The following is a 27,195-nucleotide window of genomic DNA, read 5'->3' on the forward strand; positions in this document are numbered from 1 at the left end:
ATACAAAAGAGACAGAACGAAAGAGAGGGAGAGATAGAGAGAGAGAGAGAGAACGCTAGGACAAGTGTATGAAGGAATAAAGAAACAGAAAAGAAGAAGAGGAGAAAAACCAACGAAGAAAAGTGGCAGAGTCAGTCAGGGGCCCAACCTGGGGACGTGTCTCAGGCATAAAACAGAAAGTGTGCAACACACGCTCGAAGCCAAGCAAAAGACTCGGCGGAGGGATCGCCAGGAGGGTAGTGCAGCAGGAGGTGGAGTAGGTGGAGGCAGAGGATAGACCCATGTGGTGGTTGTGGTGGTACCCGAGACTGCGATTGCAATGAACTTCTAGCTGAAAGTCAATGAACTTATCCTGGGAGCAGCCTGGGTCTCGCTATGGCTATGGCTATGGCTATGGCTATGGGTCTGGGCCGGGGCCCGGGTCTCGCTGACTCTCAACAGTCGACTACGACTGCAACTCCAACTCCTACCATGATATCAACAGAGTGATCATCATGATTGTCTTCCTCTTGCACTGTACGTCATAATGAGCGTGGTTCGTGGCACACACCGAACACCGAACACCACACACCACACACCACACACTACACAGTGATGTGGCTTTGTGCCTAGCTGTACCACAGTCGGACGGCGACTCCTTCGTGGACATAATGAACTCGGTTTTGGGGTCTTGCTTGATACGTACGCAATTTTCAAATCGTGTTTGCCTCATGATCGTGGTCTCCCTCCCTCTCTCACTCTGTGTGTGCAGAATTCTAGCTGGTAAAGTTCCGCTTCCCAGTAAACGTAAAGTCTAGGGGTATATTGGGGCAAGCAGTGGGTACAAATAAATGATAGGAAGTGGTTATCAGATATTAAATTAGTTTTATTTATATATATTTAGAACTTATGGAACCACTGCCAGTTGCAGTCAGAGAATCATCCACTAAGACCCATTGGTCCTAGGTGATCCCCTAGTCGTTGTCCCTCACCCATCTTACTTACTAGTTTTCTATTTGATTTTGCAATTCGCTTGCCCATTGTCGTACATATATATACATTCTATATACATATATGATAATGATGTTGGTGATCGTGCCACTTTAGCAATGCTTTAGCTACGTACCCAGAGTTGAAGAACCTTTTGATTGGTTAACCATACACGACTAGTACGAGTAGCTGTGCAGGGCAGGGCAGCTCCATGGGCAATCCTGAAGTGCGGTGCGGCATGGTCGGAGCATTTAACTGTGCCATGTTCTGATCCTCCACAAACAGCACAAAACTCTGTTGCTTTTTGGGGCAGGGGCAGCGCTTGCATGCATAATATTGCCAAGATTTATGCAAAAAAAATTGATGGCAATTAGTCGTCGTCTTTTTCTCGGTTTCTTTATCTGTCTTCTTGGCTTCTTTCTCTTTACTCTCTGTATATATTTGTGCATAATGATTTTCGGTATCAAATTACATTGGTTAGGGGGGTTTTTAGTATGTATTTTATTTGCTGTTTGCTCTTGTCGACGCTGCTGCTGCTGCTGCTGCTGCTGCTGATGCTGCCTCCTCCTTCCTGCTTAATTTGATGCGCTCGTGCCGTCGTCTTCCTCTGCGTTTGTCCGTCCATAACCAGTCCATTCTGTCCCATGTTGTCCATGAACTGACTGTGCTCTGGTTGCTCTCTCGCACAACTTTGGCTTTCCTCTGCATCAGATTTAATAGCTCTTGACCGAAACGAAATTATTTACTAGGCCCATACAGTTCATAATGAGCGTTAATTCTTTAAGCTTGTTTGTGTGCTGCGAATCGGGGAATCGCAATGGGTTAGGGTTTAAGGGGTAGGGAGTGAGGAGTGAGGAGCAGTCCTGATCTAAGCTCAGTTAATGAGGATATTTGTCAGGGAATTAATCGAAATGATCTTTAGGAACGAAGACAATCGCTTAAGTTACTGGGTTTAAGCACAATGAAAGTACATATGAAGAATTTTGTTAGATATTTTAGTATAATTCCCCAATTCCCCTTCTTTTTGTACTTTCAAAAGTCCTTAACCCTGGATAATCATGATTAAGGGTTACAAATCCACAACCCTCGAAAATTTCACGCTGCAGCAATCCTCAAAGACTTATTCCAATGACCATCGATGGTTTTCTGAACCACTCTAAAGTTCCACCAAAGTTCCAATTGCATAACCCAAAATGTTCCAAACTTTATGTAACCCTGTCAAACCCCTTTCATATCTAAACGATCCACTCAAAAACCAACTAAAGAAGCAATCCTATACCATTTAGGCGACACGGGACTCATTATGCTGATGTTATTGTCACTCTACGGTTGCTGAAGGGGCTGCCGGAAGGGGGGCCATAATTCAAATGTGCGTTCGTACAGGTGTTCAATATTAACGGAAAACAACATCCACACACAAATAAACAAAGAAAGACACGCACACGCACGCACGTCTGCGTAGATAAAGGCACAGCCAAAGCAAACCCAAAGACAAAGCCAAAGCAACGCAAAGCAAAGACAAAGTAAACGCAGCGAGCAGCAATGTGTTGTTGCTGTTGTTGTTGTGCCAAGCAGCCCACAATACAAACAAACACACACACGCACAGGCACGCTCAACTGTGAATAAATCGAAGCCAGGCTCTGCGCTCTCTTCCGCTCTTGCTCTCTTGCTCTTTGCATTTGGCAGCGCTTCGGCATCGACTGCGCTCGGCGGGCATCGTTTTTGGTTGTCCGCTTAAGCCGTTTGCTGTGATTTAATACTTCGGCTTATCAGCTTTATTTTATATCCCCCACGCACTCTGTCTTGATCGCCTGCTTGTCCCTTGCTTAAATCCTTGAAGCCCACTACCCAACAGACGACAGTGTTGCCTCTTGGAAGGTGTGGTGGGACTGGAGTGCGAAAATTGCTTAGCGAAGAACTAAATTCACTTTTGCGGCAGTTCTAGTCTAATGTCTGTATTGGAACGCTTTCTCTGCCATCTCCCTTTTCTCTGCCTTAGGCACTCTCCCTCCGGCCAACTGTCGTCGCTGAAAGAGAAGTCCCAGAGAGCTGTAGTTCCCCACAGCTGAGGTTTACAAAACACGTCCATACGTCCAGCTGTTGTGGGTAGAGGTAGGGACTGGGTCTGGGTCTGGGACTGCAACTGGCATAGGGATAGGGGAATGGGTCGTCGTCGCTGTCTCTCGGTCGGACGTCGTAAGCGTGTATGACATGTGAGTTGCACGTTTTGTCGATTTTCAAATTGAGGCAACGTCTCTCCATCTCTCTTTTTTGTCTCTCACACTCTCTTTGGTTCTGTACGTCGCCGTCGCGACTGACTCGTGCAATCAAATTGAGGAGTTTCAGCTGGGCCCCGAGCTCCGTCCGTCCGTCGTATGTCCGGGGACCTGGCCCCGTCCGTGCAAGACCTATGGGTACCTGTCAGTCAAAATGCGTTTTACAACAGTTTTTCTTCTTTTTTTTTTGTGTCTTCTCTTTCTTCTCCTTCTTTTCCCCTCAACGTTTCGTTGCCCATTTGGTAACCCGTATCGTTGTTGTTGTTGTTGTAACACGATTTTATTTTCGTTTTCAATGTTTCCCTTTTTTTCCTACCTCTAAATCTATGAGCAATCTATCTTTTGAGTGCACCAACAACAACATCAATTTCGATTTTTTCCTTGTTGTTGTTGTCACTTTTGTTGTCTACTTTTGAGGTTTAATGTGGCGAACAGCAAGGAAGATTCAACAACTCCTACTGTATGGTAATCCCCCCTCCCCAACCGACAGGTTACAGGTTCCAGAAGATCTTTATTGTGATCTATGGGTATTTTTTGCCAGGTGTTTTGTGAAAATGGGACAGGAACTGGGAGATGGCAGTCTTAAAATTAGATAGATTCTGAGGATAACTCCCGTGATCCTCTTAGGATATCTTACACATTTTTGTAGTATCTATTGCTATAATTCTTGATCATCAAATTAAATTCAAAATTCTCCACTCTCTATTTATTTTTGATGCTTAATAAGTTTCCGTAACTAAATATAGACATGAATATCAATATTAAGATAGCATCTTCCACCAAAAGACAGCATCAAATGATCCTCCAGCCAATCGATTAAATCAAGATTGTTTTTTCCACAAACATAATCCTTCTTTAGGGTAATTCAATGGGCCCTTGTTCGGGCCTAAACAGTGCACCACAACAGCAGACGATCATCCACATGAAGCGATCGCCAGTTTGGTTCCACATTCGCTTTTGCCACACAATAAAATGTCATAAATTATACGCTCAAAACAGAGCACAACGCATGGTCATCATAAAAAAAATGAATATATACAGATACAGATATGAGTATGAGAAGCAACAATAAAGAGCCAACAACAAATGCAACAACAGACGACGACTGATCATTAATTAATGAACATGATCAGAACAGAACAGAACATAACAGAACAGAGGCTGAACGATGATGCTGGAGTGGGTTGTGTGGACTGTGGGGCACAGATGAGTTGTGGTCCAGGCCATTAGAATGCAACATGTCGTCGTGGTCGTGTTCGTGTTCGATTGCTTCCAACGCACACAGATCTATACATCCATCCATCTATCTATCCATCTATCCAAGTTTATTGTGCCTTATGTGTATGTCGAATTTTCTCTTTGTTTGGAAAACAAAATGTAAACAAAACTTTGTGTTCTACTCGTATCCATGGCAAGCTTCACACAAATCAAGCAATGAAGGAAAATAAAAGGGCAGCAGAATCTGGGGCAACCAAGCTGGGGGCCTTTCAGCTATGGCTACTGCATGTGTTCCAGTGTGTGTGCTTGCATAAGCAGCAACAACACACACAACAAATTATATAGAAAACAAATCGGTTGAGGGGCCACCAACAAAATATTGGGCCAAAGAACCATCGAGGAAGAGCCATTGATCGACGCTGGAAATACTCTGGCAGAAAATGATGCAAAATGTTTCAAGAATTTTGACTAGGAAAGAGCTTTTTTAGGCATTTTTAAGCATAAAGTTTTACTAACTTCTAGATATTATTCTCTCCCAAGATTTTCGCTCAAGTTAGAGTATCCATTGAAAAGTCTTTCCCATCCAAATCACTCTTGCTGCTGCTGCTGCTGCCTTTTGATTGACAGCTGTTGCAGCTTTGCTCTACCCGAAGAGTGTGCCTTACTTTGTCTTTTGTTTTGTTTTGTTTTTTATCTGTAAAGTTGCCTCGAAATGCTTCTAATGACATTCACTTTTCGGGTTGCTGCTGCTGCTGCTGCTGCTGCCTTTCTTTTTTGGGTCAATCATTATCGCCATGTCAAGTTGCTTTGCACGCAGTTTGCACGTTCCTCTAAGCTCTCTCAGGCATGTACGATCATGCACGATTCTCGAGAAGATTTCACTTTCAATGCCTGGGTGAAAGAGGATTGGGGTTATGGGGCTGCCGCCGCGCCTGTGGCATATCAGTTTACCAAGTCTGGCCAGAGGTCAAGACACACCTACTAGTCGAATGTTTGGGTAACCCTATTGGATTACCTATACACCGCTTGTGTGTGTCTGTCTGGCCCATTATCTAGTCAAACAAATGTTCTCCAAAGCAATAGAAACGTCAACCCCTCAGAAGAAGAAGTAAGAGGACAACCCCCAACCACTGGACCAGGGCCAGTGTTCTGTCCGTTGCGGTCCATGATAGATCACCCCATGGACAAATACAGACAGGTGAAACTTGTCAGTCAGTCGGTCCATCAGGGCAGGGACTAAGGCCGGAGCAGACCAGCAAAAAGGGTCCAAGTACTACGCCAACAAGCAAACAGAAAAAAAAAAATATCTAAAACAGACCTGCGAGACCACGGAAAAACACTGAGAAAAGTGCGCCTAAGGGTCTTGTGTGTTCCCTCTTTTGGGTTTTGCTTATCTCACACTATAAAAACAAAGACACTCGGGGGAAAGAAAAAGGGATCATGTGAGCTCGGAGCACAGTGAACTCCCCATCGATAGGCTACCAGCGACACACTTGCAGAGTGTGCTGGGCACAAGTGTGAGTGCAACTGCAACTGCAACTGGAACTGGAACTAGAACTAGAGTGCCCGGGGTTTCGACAATTATGGGGTGACTGGCAACGTGTCTTCGTCTCACTCATTTCATGTTAATTTCCCGGTCTTTCCATTTGCCTTTGCCAGTGCATTTATCACACGCTGTCCTCAGTTTAACGATCCTCATCGTACGATTGTCACCTCTTCGGTTGGATTCGCAGCTCCCTTTTTGGCTGCCTCTCTGTTCCTTTTGTCAGTTTTAATATCTCCATAAAATGATTCTCTTTGGACGCTACAGAATATTTTACGAGCTATCGGCTACCATATAGAGCATTGCCCGCTAAAGTTATGATTCATTGGGCGATGCGGAACACCTGCCAACACACACAACAAAATATCAACCACTCAAGTGTGACCCCATGGGCTAATGAGTGAGGGGAAAACTAAACCGGATTAGGAGCATCATACAACGAGGGCGCAACACACATAAATATGGGCAGAAACTGATCAAAGATAAGGGTCAGGGGCAGCTTGCATCGGGAAGGAAATCAGTTGTTAAGGCTGCAGATTTTGTGATTGCAAACGAAAAAGTTATCGCTGCGATCAGCAAACATTCCGCTCTAAGGGACTGCAAAGGGAAACGAAAATGAGATCGATTTGCGAATTTGTAAACGAATCTCAGAGGAACGCATAAAGTTGGCTTCTTTGTTTCAGCTTCTCCCATAAACATTTTGTCGCACAATTTGCAGTTAGCCTTTTTAGGTGGAGAAGCCAAAAAAGAGTTCTTCGTGTGGGTTGAATTTGATCATTTAACTGCGGAGATAATTTGCGCAGACATGATTTAAGCATTAAGCCCCAAACGTTTTGCTGCAGCAGCTCCAGCGGATCATTTAACATCCAGGTGTCAATTGGTCAGGCCAACAAGAACCACAGCGAGCAGGGGAGCAGGGGAGCGGTACTATGGGAATGCCAAGCGAATGGGCAACTTGTCACATTAACAAGAAAACCAAAAGTGGCCACACAATCGGCGTTCGCGCAAAAGTAAAAGTGAGCACTGCTCCCCGTCAGTACAGTCGATCGAGTCCCGTGCCGTCCCCTTGCCATATTTACATTCCCAGCAACTTGACTTACTAACTGACTGATCGACTGGGTCAATAGAGAGAGAGAGGAGCATGGACAGCGCTCTCTGGATCTGGCTAGTTATAATTTGTTGCTGCTGTTGGCTGCTTGGCTCAACAAGTTCCGCGCGACTGCTTCCAATTATGGCGAGGATCTGCTTGCAACATACCTTGCTGCCTGCTGCCTGCTGCTGCTACGCCAAAAAGTCAACTGCTTTGGAGTCTGGTTGGGGCTGGGACGGGTTGGCCTACTGGTCTTAGACAGACTGGCGGCCAAAGACAATGCGTGTTACATCTGGGCACAACTCCCCATGGTATCATATCGACTCGCTCAAATGTTTCAACATAAAGCGAAAAAAGGTTTATTGACTTGGCAATGCCCTGACATTTTGTGGCAAATTTCAACAGAAGAAATTTTTACTTTAAGCTTACTTTTTTGTTTATTTTATGCCCCGAATAATTCGAATATTTGTATCAAAAATAAGAGTATTCCCCTAGCTTAAGATTTGTTTTTTCCTTTTTTTGTTAGTTGCTACTAACTCATACATTACGCTTAATTATAGTTGATTTGTTTAATAAACCAACTTTCGGTTGTTTCTGGCCCGGTCCTGGGCCTCTATATGATTTGAATTTTGCGCTTTAAGTTTTCGCAGCTTTTCCACCTTTTTTTCTGGCTGGTTTTTGTTGTCTTTCGTGGCTGCACTTTAATTAAATTGTTATGCAAAAGTTCCACTTGTTGCTGCTGTATAATTTGTTTGGTTATTTGTTTCAAGCAGCCAGTGGAAATTTTCAGTGGCTTATTTGGGATAAGCTAAAAAGTGTTTTTCATGTGTAGATAATTGAGCTAAAGGATCGAAGATAAAAATGTAGTTGAGAAAATATTGGATTAGATATTTAATTAAATAAGTAACTAGATTTGTGAATCTAAGGAAAAACAGTATAAAAAATAAACTAAATCTCCATCTTGCCTACCAGTTTTTCCCTGCACTTGATCCATCATCGAAGCCCCACCGAATGGCTCTTAATCTTGAAGTTTTTCAGTTTTTATATGCGGGTTTTGTTGCTCTCGGGCTCTTCTGGCCTCGAATTGGGTCAAGCGTTTGGTGTTCATCTTGAGTTTCTGGCGGGCTTCAATTATCTAATTTTCAAATTAACAGCTGAAACTGCGCCTCAAGCTGGAAAACTCGGGAAAGCCACATACACCAGACACTTAAGTGACTTCTGGTCCCCACAAAAAAATAAACATTTCCTCTGATTTGAACTTTGGCTGGGCCTTTGGAACTTTTACTGATAACTTATAATTGGATTTTGATTGTAATTCGAGGCGAAAGTCAAGCGATAAGTCTCGCTGATAAGTCACCCCACGAAAATGTCTGTACAAATTCCACATTCCACAAAGATCTATGGCCCATAAAAGTACACAAATAATGGAAAAGCTAGGGAGGGGGAAAGAAACAAACTATTTACATGGACAGCTGCAACAAATTGTGTTGCTTTGAGTCGCTGGGCCCACCTGCGTTTCAAATTTCGCACCTCTTTCAGCCCAAATGCGTGAATCACACACGAAACCAACGGCCAACAAGTGCATTAGTCATCATTGGTGAAAAATTGCACTAGAAAATGGTGGCAAGATCTCAAGATCTCAAGAAATTCCTGAGGCATAAATCGACTGGCCAGACAGCCAACAATCAGCGGTGAGAATTTCTGGACTTGCCGTTGAGCAACGAATTGGAAATGCTCTCTTAACAAAAGGGGTACATAGGGGTCACTAGAGTTAAGAATTAAATGTACACAATTCGGCTAAATGTTTGCAACTTTCACGCGTCATGCAGCACCGCCCCTCGGTAGGCTTTTGCTGGCTTCGTGCTGGCTGGCGGCTTGTTATCGCTTGGGTCATTAAATTGCAAGTCAAAGCACCAAAAAATATAATCATAATTTTTAAATAATAATAAAAACATAGACTGTTCCAAAAGTTCCAACGTTCCGCAATGCACATGAAAAATGTACACCAAAAATTTGCTTTTTAAGAGTTATTGATAGTACCTATGACTATAATAAGGCTGTAACTATTTCTCCGCTAAAATACACAGTGTGTACAGCCTGAACATTAACCAGACAAAAAGTGCCCAAAAAGTCAGTGTCTCCGTGTAAGAGCTGTGCCTACTGTTTGCTGCTCACTCCATCTAAGATGGGCCCTCGCGTGAAAGCAAGACGTTAAGTAAAGAGAGAGCGAGAGAGAGAGAGAGAGGCATGCTCTCATGGCTCAAGTTGAAGTGCAGCCGAATGCTGCGGCGCATGCGCATCGGCTTCGACGCTGACGCCGACGACGACGTCGGCTTATTTATGGCCTTTGGTTTGGGGCTTTGGTTCTTTATATTCCGTTTTTTCATCTTCATCTTCTTCTTATTCTCTCTTTTCTTTTTCTTTTTTGTGTTTTATTTTTTGCTCTTTAGGTTCATTGGCTCTTCTGGGGTCTGTCTTTTGTTGAAAATGCATTTATGGTCCTATTCTGTGGTACTTCTTCATTCCCGTGCGTCTGTGTGTTTACTCTGCTTATTAGTATGTGTGTGTGTGTGCGTACCAGTGGAGGAAAGAGAATTTCACAAGCGTCGCCAGCCTGTCTGGCGCGTCTGGGCAGCGTTGGTTCGGCGCGCCGAAACTGCGCTTGGTTTATCTTTTCCATCTCCCTTGACTCGCTCTCTCTCTCTCTCTCTCTCTCTCTCTGTCTCACTCTGTCCTTCTGCTGCTGTTGGTTTTTGTTCGGTTTTTTTTTTTTGAGGAGTAACAATTCTTTGCTTACCTTCGTCATTTTCTCTTCATCTGCATGATCGCTCCAGAGTTTACTGCCCCCCCCCCCCACTACAGCCGCCTTCTACCGTCGTTTTGCAACGTTACAGATTCCATTTTGCCTGAGCCTCTGTTTTTGACGCTGCTTGAGTTCTTTCTTTCGTTTACACTGCAACAATATTTCATTGAATTATGTGTTCCAAAATCACATTTAAAAACTTGACACAAGCTGCAAAATGTTGTATTGAAAAAGTGAGACATGGATTTGTTACCTTGACCTATAAACATTCTGGTCACACCAGTCGATAGTCCGAATTTTGATTCCCATCGTAAGCTTGTGCAAGCAAAATGGACGTCACAAATTTACTCCAATTGCCATTTGAAACTTTAAACGTTATCTTTGGTAGACTATGTCTGGCGGATCAATTAACGTTGGCGGAGTCGCATCCTACGCTGCTGGCTGTATTTTTACACCGTTGCCATGTGTCTCCAGACCCCTTTAATAATGGCATTGAAATAACACTTCAACCAGCTACCAACAATAACGATTGAGAGCTTAAACAACTAAATAACAAGTATGTACTTGTGTCTAATTATTGCTAAAAGTATCTTAAATTATGATTATTTTTAATTGCAGACTGCCTTAATGGGAAATCGTTTGAATAAACATATTTTATTAAATTAAACCGAATCATCATTTGTTCATTCGTTAGTCAATCAGTCTTAAAAAGTCCATTTCACCGGACATAGGGACGCTCACATATAATAATATTGCTTTTCTGGATGAGCAATAAATTGTTATTCGGATCCGAAAGACATAAAGCGAACATTCAGAACCAGTGGATCATCCGGCTGAACGTCAAAGCTGCTGCTTTAGAATCTTTAAGAGTGGAGCCACAACATTCTTGTTGACTCTCCTACAGCCAGAGACATCGAGCGATCGGAGGTTCTTGCAGCCACGGAGCATGCGTAGGATTCCGGAGTTGGTTACGTTATTGGATGACTGGAGGATCACCATCTGCAGTTGATCCAACTTGATGAATTGCAAATATGTATTATTCATATCGGAGCAGATCAGACTTTTTAGTGATTTTAGTTGTCCGATGGTCTTGGTTATCTCATCGCTGGCATCTCTTGGCATAGTCCGAAATCGATCTGCCAAATAGCTCGCATAATTCCATATCGGGGCTGAATGTAACGTGCAGTGTTTCCAGACTCGGCAAGTACGGCATTTCGGTTCGAAAATCTTCGATACCGATGCTCAGAAGCTTCAGCTTGGGGCACAGCGGCTCCCATTTTGCTAGGGGAATATCTACATTTGAAAACAAACTCCATTTGCACTGCTGTAAGCTCAGAATTGCGAGCACAGTTCGCACAGGTTCACCGCGCAGTCATTCTTGATGAATAAATTCTGCAGTTGGGGCAAATGTTTGATTGGCATTACTGAAATATATGCCTCACGAAGTACTGGATGAGTTTGTGCCAGACTTTGTTTATCTTTCGTGTCCACAATAAATTTATATATTGAGCTCAGCTGCTTCAGCGGCAGATTCACAATGTTCAACGGGTTGCGGGTTTCTATTTTGCAGCATCAAAATAAAATACAATACCTACAAAAACGAGAAGGGACGTGTGCAACGCTTCTTACGCATCAAAACTTTTATACCCGGTACTCAGTAGATCATCTGTACCTTAACGGGTTTTTTTCAAATTGTACATTTTACATTTTTTCTACATATTTTATCAACATCTACATAACATCTCACGCCAACACGCTCCTTTAGCTCGCCCCCCTTCCCTAGAACCCCACAATGAAGAAGCAGAGTGTGAATGTTTAGCCACTGAAAATTAATTGCTTCATTGTGGCTATAATAATGAACCAATCGGATCCCAATTTGGTGTCTGATAGATATGGTCATTTCCTACGGAATGGCGTTTTTAGTTTTCTTTTATCTTCCCAATTGTAGATTTGGGAGGTTTTCGCCCTTTTGCGGAGGCGGAAGACATGAGCCCCGCCGCCTTTTTAAATACACTTGTAACAGTGTGAGCGTACAGAAGTCTGGATGCAAAATTTGGTGGCTCTAACTCTTATAGTCTCTGAGTACTAGGCGCTCATCAGGACAGACGGACGGACATACAGATATGGCTCAATCGACTCGGCTGTTGATGCTGATCAAGAATATATATACTTTATGGGGTCGGAAACGCTTCCTTCTGTGCGTTACATACAACCGTTATTCCCCACAAATACAATATACCCTATTTACTCTTCGAGTACCGGGTATAAAAACCTCGGTAAACATCGATAGACATACATAATTAATCTGTACAATATATCGAGGGACTCTGCATATTACCATCTCTGATAATTATTTACATACATCTGTGCTGTTTCCGTTTCCGGTTTAAGTGTCGCTATTAAAATGCTTTCCAATTTACCGATTGAGATTCTAGATAAGATTTATGGATGTTTGAGTTTAAAAGATAAACTTCAACTGGCTCAAGTCAACGAAATCCTTGGCCAGGCATTTTCCTACCATAGTAAATTGTTTTGTACACATTTGGACTGCTATGTTTTTACAAATGATATATTGAGAGTTTTTCTGCCGCTTTGCGGAGCGAGTGTGGTCCACATGAAAACGACTGAAAACACATTCGAGAAGCCAATTGTGGAGCTAATATTAAAGCACTGCACCAACTTGAAATCTACCAGTTCGGAGATTCCAACTGATCATTTGAAGGAGTTCAAGGCATTTATAGGCATTAAAAGCCTAAGAAAAATTGAATATTTTAATAAATTTAGGTGTAATCATATAATCGAATGCATTAATACAGATTGTAAGGAGTTGAAAGTATTTCACATAAGGAATGGACAGGGTATGGACTTAAAATTAATCAAAATGAATCTATTTTTTGAATATATTGGTTTATACTGCTTTCAGCACAACACATTCGAAGATTGAAAAACTTGGAAAAACTGTACCTCATTTGGCCTGAGAGAAAAAATTTATTAAATATTTTTGAAATAGCCTCACACTTAAAAAAACTTCGCAGCTTGGTGGTTATGTACAATAGCGTTTCATTGTGCCAGAAACTAGATTTTTTATTACCGGAATTGGAAGAACTTGAGTTAGTGCATTGCAGAATTAGTCTGTCGGTAATGCCAACATGTCCAAAGCTCAAATCGTTAAAATTTGCGAGCACAGAAACTCTCAATATCGTTCAAATTGTTTCAAAATACGCCAATACCCTGGAGCGTTTATATCTATACTCAATCAGTTATCTTCCAAAAGATTTACTTGAAATTATCAGCAAATGTAAAAAGTTGCAGTTGATTCATACAAAACTTTCCGTAATTAACACTGTGTTTTCCGATTCTCTGAATTCCTTTGATAACATTTTGAGGGAAAATGGTTTCAACGAACAAAGGCGTCTTGTTTGGGAAGTTAATGAACGTAATTCGGAAGATGGGATGCGATTATTGGTATGTTTATTGATCGGAAATGATAATTTTCAATATTTTAAAACAATTTTTTATTATAGATGCAAAAATACACACAATCGCAAATGCGGAAACTAATAGAAGTGAATGTAACTGATAAGAGTAAGCGAATTGCGAGTTATCATTATTAAAATATTTATACAAACATTAATTAACTTCTCAGTACGAAGAACCCGTGTAACAAATCTACGAGCTGCATATCCACTTGAGCGGTCCATTTTGAAGTATGTCAATGGTTAAATTATAACGCAATAAGTTTTTAGAAATATTTTTCTACTTGAAGAAAATCATACAAAACCCATTTGAATGCATAGGCTTTTGATTTTAATTAATATTTTCTAAATGGAAATCCATCGAAATATAGATTACAAATTATAAAAGCTGATTAAATATTCATAATAAATATAAAACAGATCTTCAAATGTAGATACGGAATATTCATACTTAATATAGTTGTTACTAATCTCATAAACATTTGTTAAGTATTATTATTTACATTTTATATTCATATTATTTACTATTAAAATATTTTGCATCCGATTTTCTGTTCTCTTCATTTGCTAGCTTCACTTCTCTCTCGCATGCAAAAATAAACCTTCTCGCAATTCTCCTTCTATCCTTTGTTCTATTGCTCTCTCAGCAGCAACAACAACAACAAAGCTGCACTCTCGCTCGCTCTCTAGCTATGCTCTCAGCAAAATGCTAAACACTTTCGAGAAGCAGAAGCAACAACCAACGGGACTTTGCGGTTGCTGCGTTCTCTTATTGTCTCTTATTGTGCACAAAATATCTACCTATTGGTATACAATTTTTGAATTAATTAATTAATTGGATGTTTACACAGAGATGTGTCGAAATGAAATCAGTGTTTTACTGGAACATTTCACTTCTTAAATCGATTAACAAATCTAAGGATTTTCCTGGCCGTCTTGGCCAGCTGCCCCATTCCGCTTGAAATTTAGCATCCAGAGTGTCGCCTCCTCGCGGTACAAGCTCAGTGTCACTCCCGAGCGGCTTGTGGGCACCACATTTGTTTCTGGTCTCTTGTGATTGTTATTAATGATGAAAAGTAACACAATATGTTAACCGAAAAGTTATACAGACGGACAGATAGACAGCCAGGGCGACCGACCAGTCAATTATGCCAATTGCTGGCCCCACTTGGGCAACCTGTGTATGTGTGCGAGCCCGAACTAATCCAATTTTACGCAGCATTGATCACCCTAGAGCTAGACGCAACCCCGATTCACTTTGGCAAAAGGCCCCCATGAATTTCTCACGTTCGATAGAGTGGGTGCGTCTGAAGGAAAGGGTTATCATAGCCGATCGTCAGGGGGTATATCATTTTCACACGCCTCTATTTTGCATGCGTTCTGCTTTCGCGCCTACTGCCAATTACAATCGTGCAACTGTCAGGCTCCGTCCTCTGACAATGACAATGACAGCTAAGGATTTAAGCCAGGGTACGCCCTTCAGCGCTCCACACGATCGTTGATGTGTACTGTATCAGACGTATCAGAATCTATGCAGGCTTACACTTTGCGAATATTGAATTGAATAACCTAATGCGTTTCGACAGCAGCTGCAGATCGTTTGGATGATCGTTTCGCATTTTTGTTCAGTGTAAACAAATGGAGATCACTCCAACTCCACACAAATCTGCATAGGTTGCAACGCCCCTCGACACACTCACACACAGATTCGGGGACAGGTTATCCTGGACCATGTAATGATCGTGCCCGAGATTTGCTTTTGTGCCTCACGCAATTTTTATGCGAAGGATCCGTGCAACGATCACCGAGCATTGCTATCAATTGCCCTGACCCCTAATAACGAATTCGTGCCCAACTTAATTGCAGACATATTGATGAGAGGGGATTATCCCCAGTCGAGGGAAACGAAACCTTTTTCTCATTCCCTTATGTTCAGTGATTTTTGTTGTTGCTGTTGTTTTTATCTTTTGCCATTTGCGTGTCATTTTCTAAGTAAAATTGGCATTTTCTTTCATCCACGAAAAAAGATCAGATCAGATATCAGAAAAGGTCCGTCGTCCTCTTTTTTTTTTGCTGCCTTGGCATCAATCAGCAACAACAATTGAGAGTAAAAGTAAAATGTTGTTGATCTTCCCCTGTCCCGTCCTACTGCACAATGGACACAGATCGTGATCACTTGTTTGTATAAGTTCTTAGCAGGTTCATCGATGCCATCGAAAATGTTTCTGGTTCGTTTGGCTCAACAAAAATATGAAAAATCCTCCACATCCCTTTTTTGTTTTGTGTGCCCCTAACAGGTGGAGGATCCACACACAAACACATACACATACACATACACATACAATCTGTGTGCTAATTGGATTATGTATTGCTTAATGATCCCTAGAAGCGTTCCTTTCCGAATACCAAAAGGGAGTGCCATCCATGCATTTCATGCATTCTGCGGTCGTGCGATTAACAACACCGAAAAAAAGGGAAAGTTGGCCTAAATCGAGTAGAGTACTTGTACATCCCTTGCGGTTTGCCCTACATGACAAACAAAGCCCGAAATTTGAATGATACTAAAGGATCTCTCGATCAATATTTATTCTGTATTCTGCTTTTACTGTAAGAACATCATTAAAATCTCAAAAATTAATGCTCACCAATTTCGATTTTGTGCATAATGATTTTTTAGTTACGAACGAGTGAGTTTTTTAATTAATAAACAAGACAGTGAAGAACTCTATAAAAATTCCCACGCACTGCACCAGAGCAGACATCAACTATTAAGTGATCTAAATGGTGACCAAAGTACAAGTTGCCCTCAAGTTGGTTGACCACTGAAGCCTAACCCAGTGGTGCAATCGAGCAAGACGAAAGAAGACACACAGAAGGAGCCCATGGGGAGAGCGTTAAAGACATCAAAAATTCTCATTTTATATCCATCTTTTGCACAAAGTCAAAAACTCTGCGGTTAAGCACACCCAAAAAAAAGAAGACAGAACATAAATAAAGAACCTTGAATCATTCAGCCATGACAATGAGCAAATTAATTTGTTTGAAGTGTCTTTCTTACCTTTTTCTTTAACTCTGTGTACCCTGGCCCGTTGTGCAGTCGATTGTTAAATGTTAAGAGAACTTACCCACCAAAGTACAAGCGTTTTCACGCCATTCTGAGCACTTCTGCGTGGGAGGGTTCCCCACCATATCGAAGCAGTTCTTCAAGAAGCGATCCACTCCGCCGCACCTAGCAGAACTTTTTTTTCGTATTGTTTGTTTAAGAAAATGTGGAAAAATCAGCAAATGTGTGAGAATGAAATTGCTTAACAAATTGTACAAATATCGATAGCTGCGAGGGGGGTTCAAGATTTTGTTTTGTGTGAACTCCGAGCATTGTCTTGGCTTGGCTAGCTTCCGGCCATTTGGCATGTAGACGGGGTAGTCAGTTTCTTTTGAGTGTTCAAGTCAGGCTGGTTCTGTCTTTATGTAGACATTGACAACATGAACACATCTTGGGGTTTTAGACATAGAAAATAGTTTCGAATAATGCATATAATATTTATTGCAGCTCAAATGTTTATGGTTAAATAAATGAAATACAAGTGGAAAATAATTAGTTTTTAGTTATTAATTGTTAATTTGATTAACTGCATTTGGGGTCTCAGCCATCTGCAAATAGTTGGAATAAAATAAAATAGTGTTTAAGTGCGTCCCAAAAAGTATTCGCGAAATACTCACCAGATGTTTGAGCTTGACATTCTTCACTTTCTTCTGGACGTTCACTTTGAACTGCAAAGGCTTGTCCGGTGTCACACCATTTTCCTTCAAAATGCCCGTTATGGTGGCTAGAAGTTCCTTAGTGATCTGCAAATTTTTGAGCTCTATGACAAGGAAACGGAGCTTCTTGCAGCCCCTGAGCATTTCTACAACATGTTGTAGATTTTGGTGTGGCTCTGACGCCAATCCGCAGCCTAACGGTTGTCTGCTCTTTGAGGCTTTCAAGCAGCGACTTGAGGCCAGCGCAATTTGCATCCTTTATCTCAAAGTTCACGACTTGAAGATTGGGACAATGCAGCTCTATGATTTTCAGTTGATAATCGGCCAGAGCATGCCTGTTGACTATTTCGACCACACTGGCGCCACATATGGCCAAAACGTCTGCCCATGGGATACGACGTTCGTTTTCGTACGATAAATGCATTCGTTTGTATATACGTCGAGTGTGAGAGGCATATGCCTCGGCAAGCACACGATCAGATTGGGCCAAATGCAATTTGTCGCTGTGATTAAGCAACTGGAACACCATCTCGAGCACATGCAAAGGCAAATCGATAATGCTACGTTGAACTTCCCTTTTTTCCAGGACGACGCAATAAACGCACGACTTTCCAGAAGAGAGCGCAGCCCGAACTAAACTTTGTGCTTTGCCACCCGTGCGGTTTCCAGCGAGAAGAGAGAGTTCTGCAAAGAGAGACTCAACGAGCGTCAAGCTCGCTCGCTCTCTCTCTTATTTTGTAGCAATGCAGTTCCATGCGATGAATATGATATTAAGAGCAGAGAGAGAGCAGAGCTTATTAGCAAAAACATAGCTGTAAAAATGTGGAGAGCAGCTCATGGCGGTAAGTGCAAATAAAGAAAATAAATTGTTGATTAAATATTTAACAATTAAATATACTCTTTGAATTCTTATCTTAATATTATTTTAATTTTTGTTCTTAATATTTCCGTGTTAAATTTCATGAGTCCCATTTCACCCACTTGAGCCTGTCATATGCCATCAACATTTGGAATAGTTTTATGGTTTTTTAACTGAAGGAAAATATTCCAAGAACGCACGTGTTGCCCAAGTGTTTAAAATTCAGTTGTGGAAAATAAATTAGGACGGGGGGAAACAGCAGGAATCGTCACCCAAGTTGAAACTAATTTTATGCATGACTTTTTACACATTCCTGCCAAGAATCCAGCAAATGACAGCCAGCCACTCCAGCAGGCATATTCGGTACTTGAGAATTTTTCACCAGAGAGCCACAGAATTCCAGCGGTTCTGTTTTCCCTTGGTTTTTTTTTTTTTTTGTTTGTATTCTGGGGTGTTCGTTATTTTCGTGCATTTTATGCACAGTTAAGTTAATCTGCCGCCCTAAGCGAGCGCACTGTGCAATCCGCTGGCATGTGTCATCCTCTCACACTCTCCCTCTCTCCCTCTCTCATTCTCTCTCGGTCTAGGCATGTGACACATGAGATGCGCGTCTGGTGCGATGTTGGTCCGTGCCACACCAATGGCCACTTGAGGGAACAGGAATGCCATTAGGCATCTTTTAGAGGTTATCGAGTTTTGGCATATGTTTTCTAGGGCAGCCAATCCGTTGGTCGCAGCAGGTGGCAAGTAAGACTAAGCAACTTTGTGATCCCTTCAGCCTGTTCCAGAGTCATATTCTAGCTGAGAATAAATCAGAATTTCTATATGCAGAATTACATTACTTTTATTTTTCATATTCTAAATATTTCTCTGGCACTCGGATGGATATGTTTAACGATTTAACTTGATTTCATTTCGTTTTTTTATACACAATTTAATTGCACGCATCCCCCGGGCTGGGACAACTTATTTTAGCTTTGTTAGGGTCCGCGTCTTGGGGCCCGTTCTTCTTCCACTTCTTTTGTAATAAATTACCTTTCGAAGTGCAGTAGTAATAGCGAGGCAAAGGCATCTCAATGCCGTCTTTCCACCTGATTACTGCACGGGCATCCCAACTAATGACACATAAATATTTATCGTAAACCCTCAACCCCACCCTCTGACAGACAGTCTTTTCGACGGTTTTGGAGTACACTTTCCTCAAGGAGGGTTTAAAAAGGGTTTACAATCTGTAATATTCCAAGTCAATGTTTTAGTTGAAAAATATTTAAAAAGCCAAGTCCTATGTATGTGATATTATACATATTTTTGTACATAAATAGCACGCTTAAGGGTATCTGGCTTTGCACAATATCTTTGTGTGATTTATTTATGCCTATGGCCTGTCGTTGTTCGTTTTTGTCTTCTGTAATCTGGCTGAGCCTCGGCTACTTGACTTACACACGCAGCAGAACATACTCGCAAGAGAACCAGTTCGGCGGGGCATTGAGTAATTACACGACAGAGTGAGAGCGTGAGAGAGAGCGGTAGAGTGGGAGAGCGGGAAACGAACCTTTTGTCGTGTCGTGCGTTGGCCGTGTGTGTGTGTGTGGGTTGTGTGTCGACGAGATCTGTCTGTTAATTGCGTAAGGCAGGTGGCAGGTTGCTGCCAGCGAAGAGAATAAGACACGGTCACAGACAGGCCACTCTGAAGTTGGTGATTAGTGCCGGGCCTCTTCCAGCTCTCCTACCCCACCCAAAACAACAAAAAAAAAACAAAAAAAACCAGAAACGGTAGCCAGTGCTTTCCATTATTGCCAAGTGTCAAATTAAGTGCTCACATGATTAATATTTGGGGCCCCGACGGGCATTGGCAAGGGCATTGTGCTGCCCTGCCATGCAATTTTCCTTTGCTGATCAACCGTGTCGCCTGACCATTAACTTTTAATTGTCGGCCTGTGTCTGCGTCTGTGTCCTATTCCTTAAAGTAGTTCCAGGACCATAAAGTCCAATTGATGTATCTGCTGACATGGCCTCTGCGAATGTTTTACGATGTCCTGGAACGGATTACCAGAAAGGAAATTGCCTCGCATAGTTGTCCAGTGAGTCAGTCCAGCGGCTGGAATTTATACTTTGATTCCTTTTTTTTGCAATTTCGAAATATTTGTTTTGTTTGTCGCCACAAAGGCCAAAGGCAACTGCCTGACAAACCCAATGACCCCCACAAATGTTGTTCCATGTGGCCGGTGGCGATACATGATTAAAGTTGAACAAAGATTCTTTGTATTTTTGGCTCAAAAAGTCATTGGAAATAGGTTTTGTTTTAGGCAAAAGTTTCCAATTAAAATAGTTGGAAAATAATTATAAAAGGACATAAAAGGCTTTGAAAGGAATTTATGTTCTTTAATATATTTATAAAGCACACTACAACTCAGCTAACACCTTAAATTTCGTGAAATGTAAGTTCACATTTTTAAACACTTTCATTTCGTCACATTTCCTGCGTTCTCTTCCTGTTCGTGAGTAATTTTATATGGGCAAAAACTTTCGTTTTTTCAGCTCAGTTAATTAATGCGATAATTAATCTTACTGACTGTCCGCCCTGGCGTATGACTCCGTTTTGGTGTGTTTTTATTTTTTGTTTGCTTATTATAAATCAGCTAACCGAACTGTCAGAATTTTACAGTTTAAAGTGTTGCAACAGAAAAAAATTGGGTCAATGTGAAATGAGTTGTTCCCACAATGAATCAGGTCAGGAGTGTGGAGTCAGTATTTTTGAGTCAAAAAGTGTGCCAAAAACTGCTAAAATAAATGCAAATAAATGAAGTTTTAGTGCGCAAGGAAACCTCTTGGCAAAATAGTTGAAAAATTCAACTAAATATTATTTGTGTTCCTGGTTACTGTACCTTTTCCCTTCCCTTTTTCAGTACCATCAATTGTTTTCTTCCTGTACTTATTACACCCAAAAAATTAACAATCAACTTCCCTTTGTCCGTTGTCTAGTAAATAAGAATTACATTTACTTTGAGTCTAAGTTCTCACACACTCCCTCCGAGATGTCTAAGATTCTAATGCACTTTGCGAGTGGGTAATAATCGAGAAAAGCCTTTATTATAATCTTTGGGCTAGAACTGGTTTTCTTCGTTTTCGGTTCAGACACAATTTGAAAACGTTAATTTATGATGCAGACTGCGACTGTATCTGTAAGAGATCTCGATACGAAGTCGCAGCTACTGCGACTTGGACCTGATGCACACCTGCAATCTACCTTGCCCGCCGTGTTGCTGTTTCTCTCGCTCTCGCTCTTTCTATTTTATTTTTATTTTTTGTTATTGGTGTTAAAATTATGGGTTACGCCAGCCTCCCTGCTCTCTGGTGGGTACGGCGTGGGGTGAGGTGTGGTTGACAAGCCGTAGACGGAGCTGGAGACTGAAGACGGAGACTGTGGCACTGAGATCGGGAGAGTCGTATCCCGTGTGTATCTGTGTAAGACGGGTAGCACTTCCCTAGGCTCCCGAGTAACCAGTAACCAGTCCCCGGTAACCAGTTCCTCCTGGCAGCGTAGCTCCCTCTATGCGTGTTCAGGCCTCGTCATGCCCAAGCCCTGGGTTCTGACTCTCTCTGGATCGGTGGGGACTCTGTCTATGGTTGCCTGTCGTCGTGTCTGAAAACTGTTCCAAGGGTCATAAATTGTGTCGGCTGGGAGGATGGGGAGACGGACCACAATATGTTCAACACGGGTAGCCAAATAATCTGGCTTAATACTCTTTCCCACTGGAGTGTTGGGTTTGGGACAATAAAGCAGCTGCAGAGATTGAACTGGACTGCTAACTGCAGGTTCATTTGCCTTTCCAGGCAGCCCAATCAATTACAGATACCCAAAGATGAGCCTCATTATATGTCTCATTACTTTCATAAGCAATTGCAGTTGATTACTGTCCGGATCTCATTAGGAACTTCGCTTGGGTTCCTACCAATTGGCGAGCGTGCCAAAAGGGTTTAATGCTTTGATTAAGACACAATTTTCTAACCAGAGTCAGAGTCAGTTACAGTTGCAGGTGTTGGCTGTAGAGATCTCTGATTTGTGGCGTAAATCTTTAATTTTCCATGACTCTCCAGTCAGAAGTTTTCTTCTGCTTAATCTTGCCGCAGGCATCGGGCTGAACATTTTGATTGGCAGTCGGGGAGTTGCTTTTTTTTTATGGCTTCACTTCGTTTTTGGGCTAGACAATGGGGGTAAAACCTTGACCGATTAGCGACAAGCTAAACCCTTTGTGCAGCATCTGCGTTTGACCCAGCGTCGTAAATTAATCAGTGGCATGGCCCCAAAAAAAAAAGAAGAAAAACAGAGACCGAGTCGAAACAGAGTCATCAAACGGTGGCAGGCAACCAACACCTGAGACTCCAACACACACAGAAACACAAACAAGTTGATTTTCCAGCACAAATGCCCCCAAAACGCAACCCAACCCAAAGCCCAAACCAATCTGAGCCGTGCGGAGCACTCAACCCAAGCCCATTGTATGTCATTTTTCAAAAAAACCAGAAATGAAACGAAACCAAACCAAACCAAACCAAACCAAACGAAATGAAGCTGGGGAGTTGGCTCTGAGTCGCTGACTCTGTCTTTGGCTTTGGTTGCTGCGCACGTGCCAGGCTTTTGCGCAGGCGCACAGCCAGAAGGCCCCAGACCCACTCAAGCCAGCAGCAGCCACTCTACGATGCCTGATCCCAGTGATGATGATGACGATGATGACGACGCCCAAAACATTTGTGGCACAGTTGTACTTCGTTCGCTGCTCTTGCTGTGTTTATGGCTGGTGCCTCTCGTGGGGCACCTTCTTGGGGCATACGCCCAGTTGGGGCTGCCAAACCCAGACAAGAGCAGACAAGAGAGCAAAATGCGACTCAAAGCGTTTGCTGGTTACTCTTTTCAAACAGTGAAACTTTCTTTGTTTTTACAATTAGACTCCATAAAATCATAAAGGAAAAGGATATTTTTAGAAGTATTTAAACATCTGCTCGTCAGGGTTTTTGAATTGTTTATATCTGCTGGAGTTCAGGGAACGTGAGGATTATAATTTACATACAAGAAGAGCTTTTGTAATTGAAAAATAATTGAAATTAATGAGAAAAAAAAAAATAATAATAATTTTTAGTGGTTTTTATTCTCACAAAAATAATTCAAATTTTTGAAATGCATTTTCGTTCATAGAAAATAATTATTTGCTTCATAGATTTCGATTTTAAAAAGAAAAACTCAATTATTTGTTCAACTTCTGTTACAAAAATTACAAAATATTGTTCCAAAAAAATGTATTTCCAACAAAAGTTTGCCTGTAAAAGGTTGCCTCTTAAATTTACTTATTTGCCACTTTGATTTTTGTTAACTTTCTTGTAACAGTTACATGAGATCCACGCTACAGAGTAGAGACAAACCCAAACCCATCTGTCCAAAGACAGAGGAATCAGAGAGCAGCTTGGACCATGACTTGTTCGATTGTGAAAAGAGTTGGAGAGTACAAAAAAAAGAAGCTTTTACCTCTGCAGAGTAAAAGTAATTTATTTTGTTTTGGGTTTGTCGGACAGTTGAAGCTCTCTTCTCTTTTAATTAAAAAAAGCGAAGCAAGAGAAACAAAATACTCTCGCCTCTTGAAATGTTTTGGGCTCGTGCCTGCCCGTGGCCCTTGGGCCATTGCTGTACATACATAATGTATGTCTAGGCCTGCCCACGAGTTTGGAGGTGCCCAAAGTGGGCGTTACCTCTGGGGGACGGACAGAAGAGCTTCTGCCACAGACACAGACATTGTAATTGCTGTTGAAGGTGGCTGCTGATCATGATGGTTGGTTTCTTGGATGATTCAGCTGATTCGCCCCTGTCCCGGTATTATTTATGGCTCGTGCCAACTGTCGTCTCTGGTTAACTGGAAGACAGGAGCAGCAGCAGCTTCCACTGTAACTGCAGCTTCAGGGAATATTTCAAGAGCTTCTTCATGTATCTCTGCGAAGATAATGGAAATTTGTTTCCATATTTCCAATGAAATTAAATTTGTTTTGTGTCTAGAGCAAAAGCACGTGCTCTCCCTCCATTGGCATGGCGCAGGTGTTTCTCCCTCTTGTGGATAATTTCTAGGTCTTTTTTTTCTGTTTGCTTACTGATCTTTGACTGCTTGGCAGCGCCCACGCCAAAGGCCCCCATGTCGCGGTTGCCGTTGCTGTCACTGTCTGTTGTCGAGCCAACTGTGTCAGCAATTAGTTGCGGTCTTTATTTATGGTCTCCATTTTCCATTTGCCTGTTAAATTAATTAAACAAAAGCCACAAGCGTACCATTGCTGTCCGTAAATTGGAAAATGGCGTTGACATTCAAGGTCTTTTGGAGGTTTTAGGAGGTTTCAGGCGAAAGGACACACAACAAACCAATGGGAAGTAGATAGCTTGGCCTCTGAGATAGGGGTGATTTATGTGAGGATCTAATATCCCAGATTGGCAGATATCTTGCCAATAAAAGTCAAGAATAAAAGCAGAAAAGTGTCAAAATATTCCACATAACTAAAATATTTGATATTTTAATTTTAATCAAATACAAAAACTTTCCAAATAAATATAATAAATGAAATTGTTTGAAAAAATATGTATAAAAATCTAAAAATTTGAATACTTATAATTTATAGAGGAAATAATAAAATATATTTAATTTAAACGTAAATTATTTGCATTTTAGCCATAAAACTATTTTTTTATCGTTGCAAATATTTGTTTAAATTATTTAAATATTTATTTTAATTATGAAACAAATATTTTAATTTTAATTTAATTTAGTTTACAAATCCACTCTTGGTGCAAAATATATTTGCAAAATGTTGTATGTCCAAGCATAAATATTAAATATATTTAATTAATTATTAAATTCTCTCAAATTCTGCCCCATTTGCCAATCATTATTGAGCATTATTGCCGCCACTCAAAAGCATTCCAAGCCAAGTGTCAACGACCAGTTCAAAGTGTTTATAACTATCTTTTCAACAACAAAGAGATCGCATGGAAAAACAACAAAGAAAATTCATTACCAAAGAGGCCGGCCGACCCGGCGACATTAGTCATCTGCGAGGGGGGACACACGGACCGACACGAACCATGAAAACGAGCAAACCAATCGGCTGCAATAAACTTATCGCGCCTATAAAATCAATCAACTTTTCATAAAAACGAGCGAGCAACACAACAAAAGAGAGGGAGAGGGAGAGGGAGAAAAAAAAACAGCGCCAAGAATAATAACAATAATAAAATGCTGCTGAAAAAGGAGTTCGATTTCCGCACATGTGGAGCAGAGATCGAATCGTGTGAGTCATCGGCGGCTATGGCAAGTGGTCAAGTCGGGAACTGAAGCCCAAACCCAAACCCATAAATAAGCTCAAATATAAATACTTTTTCTTCCAATACCTCGCTGTCTCTCGCTGCTTATTTGCCCATTTCAGCGCTGTTTGTACAATAAATCTACCTGGAAAAAGCCGCTCTGCAAAATCTAATAGAGTGACCACCGGATGGGTGGCTCACAGCAGCCACAGAACCGAAACTGGCAATACCCTGGAAGCAGAGCTTCTGCGAACATTTTAAAATATGTATAAAGAGCATTTTCTTGGCCATAAAGGGTATGCATAAAAACAAAGATGACTCGAACTCTGTCTAGGCACCGCGACTGGGCGGCACAACTACCTGCAGTCCATGAGTCATACAACAATTTGTGGCAGGGGCAAATCTTCAAGTTCGCCACAAAGTTAAATGTTCCAACAATTTGAAGTCAGATATGAGATTAGCAAAGTCTGCGCCAATGCAGTCTCCGATCGTTCAGGTAGTTTTTGGAGCCACGACCCTGAGCCCTGTCTGGCGGTCTGTGTGCCCCCAAAAAGCTACCATGTACACTTCACACATTGAAGCTGGGATCGTGCCTTCAACTGTCCGTTGTCTGGAGCGGAGCGTCTGCCAGCAGTACGTGGAGCATGACTCATCCAACGATCGCTTCAGCGCAGACCAGACCAGACCAGAGCTCTCCCATCGCAACGTCTGGGGGCTACTTTTGGTTACACGACAACGACGTCGGCACCGCCTCTACTCTGGGTTATATATTTTTGTTGTTTTAATGCGAAACTTATGTTTCCTTTTGTTTGCGATTGCCGAGACTCTGACAACGGACTTTAGTCCGAAATGGACAAATTATGAGCTTGATTACTGGCACTGGGGTGGGGAATGGGCCCCAGTAGTCGCTGAAATTTCTTAATTAAATTGCGGCGTTGGGAAGACTCTATAAAATTGTATAAATTATTGGAGCAGTAAAATTTGCTTTAACTTTTAGCTGGATAAATGCAGAACAGGTTGGAGTTTCGTGCAGCAGCTCATTAAAGGGGTTTATATATTTTTAGATATTTTTTGCATTGATAGATTCATGGAGAAAGCGCTTTCTGTCCAAATTAAAGCTTGAACCAATAGCTTGATTTTTGTTATTTTTAGCGGGTTGTTTGCTTATTTTTTTCAGTTCGTTTGCAGCGTTGCATTTTATGCAAAAATCTGAAATAGAAATATTTTATATTGCATCGAAGCATCATCGGGTAGGTGTGAATTGTTTGCACAAAGAGCGGAGGCGTGGCACCATCAGAATGTGCCGGCAACATATTGCCAAAAACGTGTTTGCTTGCCCCTCTCTTTGTCAGCCGCGTGTGCACACTGTACGGCTTTTTAATCAATTTTTCCTGGCCAGACATCGTTTTGGGTTTTAGGTTTACCATTCAAAAGTGAACGAAATTTAATTGTGGCAGATAAAGCATTCAAGTGTATGTAAATACTATTTACATTTGTATAGAGATCCAACCCTGCACACAAACTCAACTCACAGTCATCTCTCACACGCAAACTTCCTAAATATTCTCAGCTTTATTTACTTTTTAAATAATTTACTTTAATTCATTTTAAATTCTTTTTTTTATAAATCACAAAAATAGAAAAACAAACACAATAAACCGAAGAACACTTCCAGGGCTGGACGAGTTTTGTTTACATAATTCGAATCTATCGATAAGTCAGGGCTGCCAGTCAAAGTCAAAGTAGCAAAACTTTTGTGCAAAATTAATTTGGTTTCCACAGTTCTCAGAATAAATTAAATATATTTATTTGAGCTCCACAGACAGCTTATTTATTTTATTAATATTTATTTCTCTTACAACTCTAAG

At 41.5% G+C, this 27,195-nt stretch overlaps 2 protein-coding genes and 1 long non-coding RNA gene across 3 annotated transcripts; 2 read left to right on the plus strand and 1 right to left on the minus strand.

Moving 5' to 3' along the window:
• The first annotated feature begins 10,091 nt into the window (after window positions 1–10,091).
• On the plus strand, window positions 10,092–10,572 carry LOC117579770. The gene is made up of 2 exons (XR_004573518.1): window positions 10,092–10,456; window positions 10,519–10,572. It is a non-coding gene; the product is annotated as an uncharacterized LOC117579770 (long non-coding RNA).
• A 1,711-nt stretch (window positions 10,573–12,283) lies between these two features.
• LOC117579612 lies at window positions 12,284–13,674 on the plus strand. Its single transcript, XM_034265547.1, has 4 exons — window positions 12,284–12,758; window positions 12,824–13,365; window positions 13,425–13,485; window positions 13,547–13,674. Exons 1-4 carry the CDS (start codon window positions 12,305–12,307, stop codon window positions 13,621–13,623), a joined length of 1,134 nt encoding a protein of 377 aa, XP_034121438.1. The 5' UTR covers window positions 12,284–12,304; the 3' UTR covers window positions 13,624–13,674.
• A 3,286-nt stretch (window positions 13,675–16,960) lies between these two features.
• LOC117579609 lies at window positions 16,961–17,847 on the minus strand. The gene is made up of 2 exons (XM_034265543.1): window positions 17,097–17,847; window positions 16,961–17,027 (listed from the first exon to the last, which is right to left on the minus strand). The coding sequence occupies exons 1-2, from the start codon at window positions 17,388–17,390 to the stop codon at window positions 16,986–16,988; spliced, it is 336 nt and encodes a 111-aa protein (XP_034121434.1). The 5' UTR covers window positions 17,391–17,847; the 3' UTR covers window positions 16,961–16,985.
• Window positions 17,848–27,195: the final 9,348 nt, after the last annotated feature.

This window comes from Drosophila guanche, unplaced genomic scaffold, assembly GCF_900245975.1.
Source record: "Drosophila guanche unplaced genomic scaffold, DGUA_6, whole genome shotgun sequence".
Lineage (NCBI taxonomy): Eukaryota > Metazoa > Arthropoda > Insecta > Diptera > Drosophilidae > Drosophila > Drosophila guanche.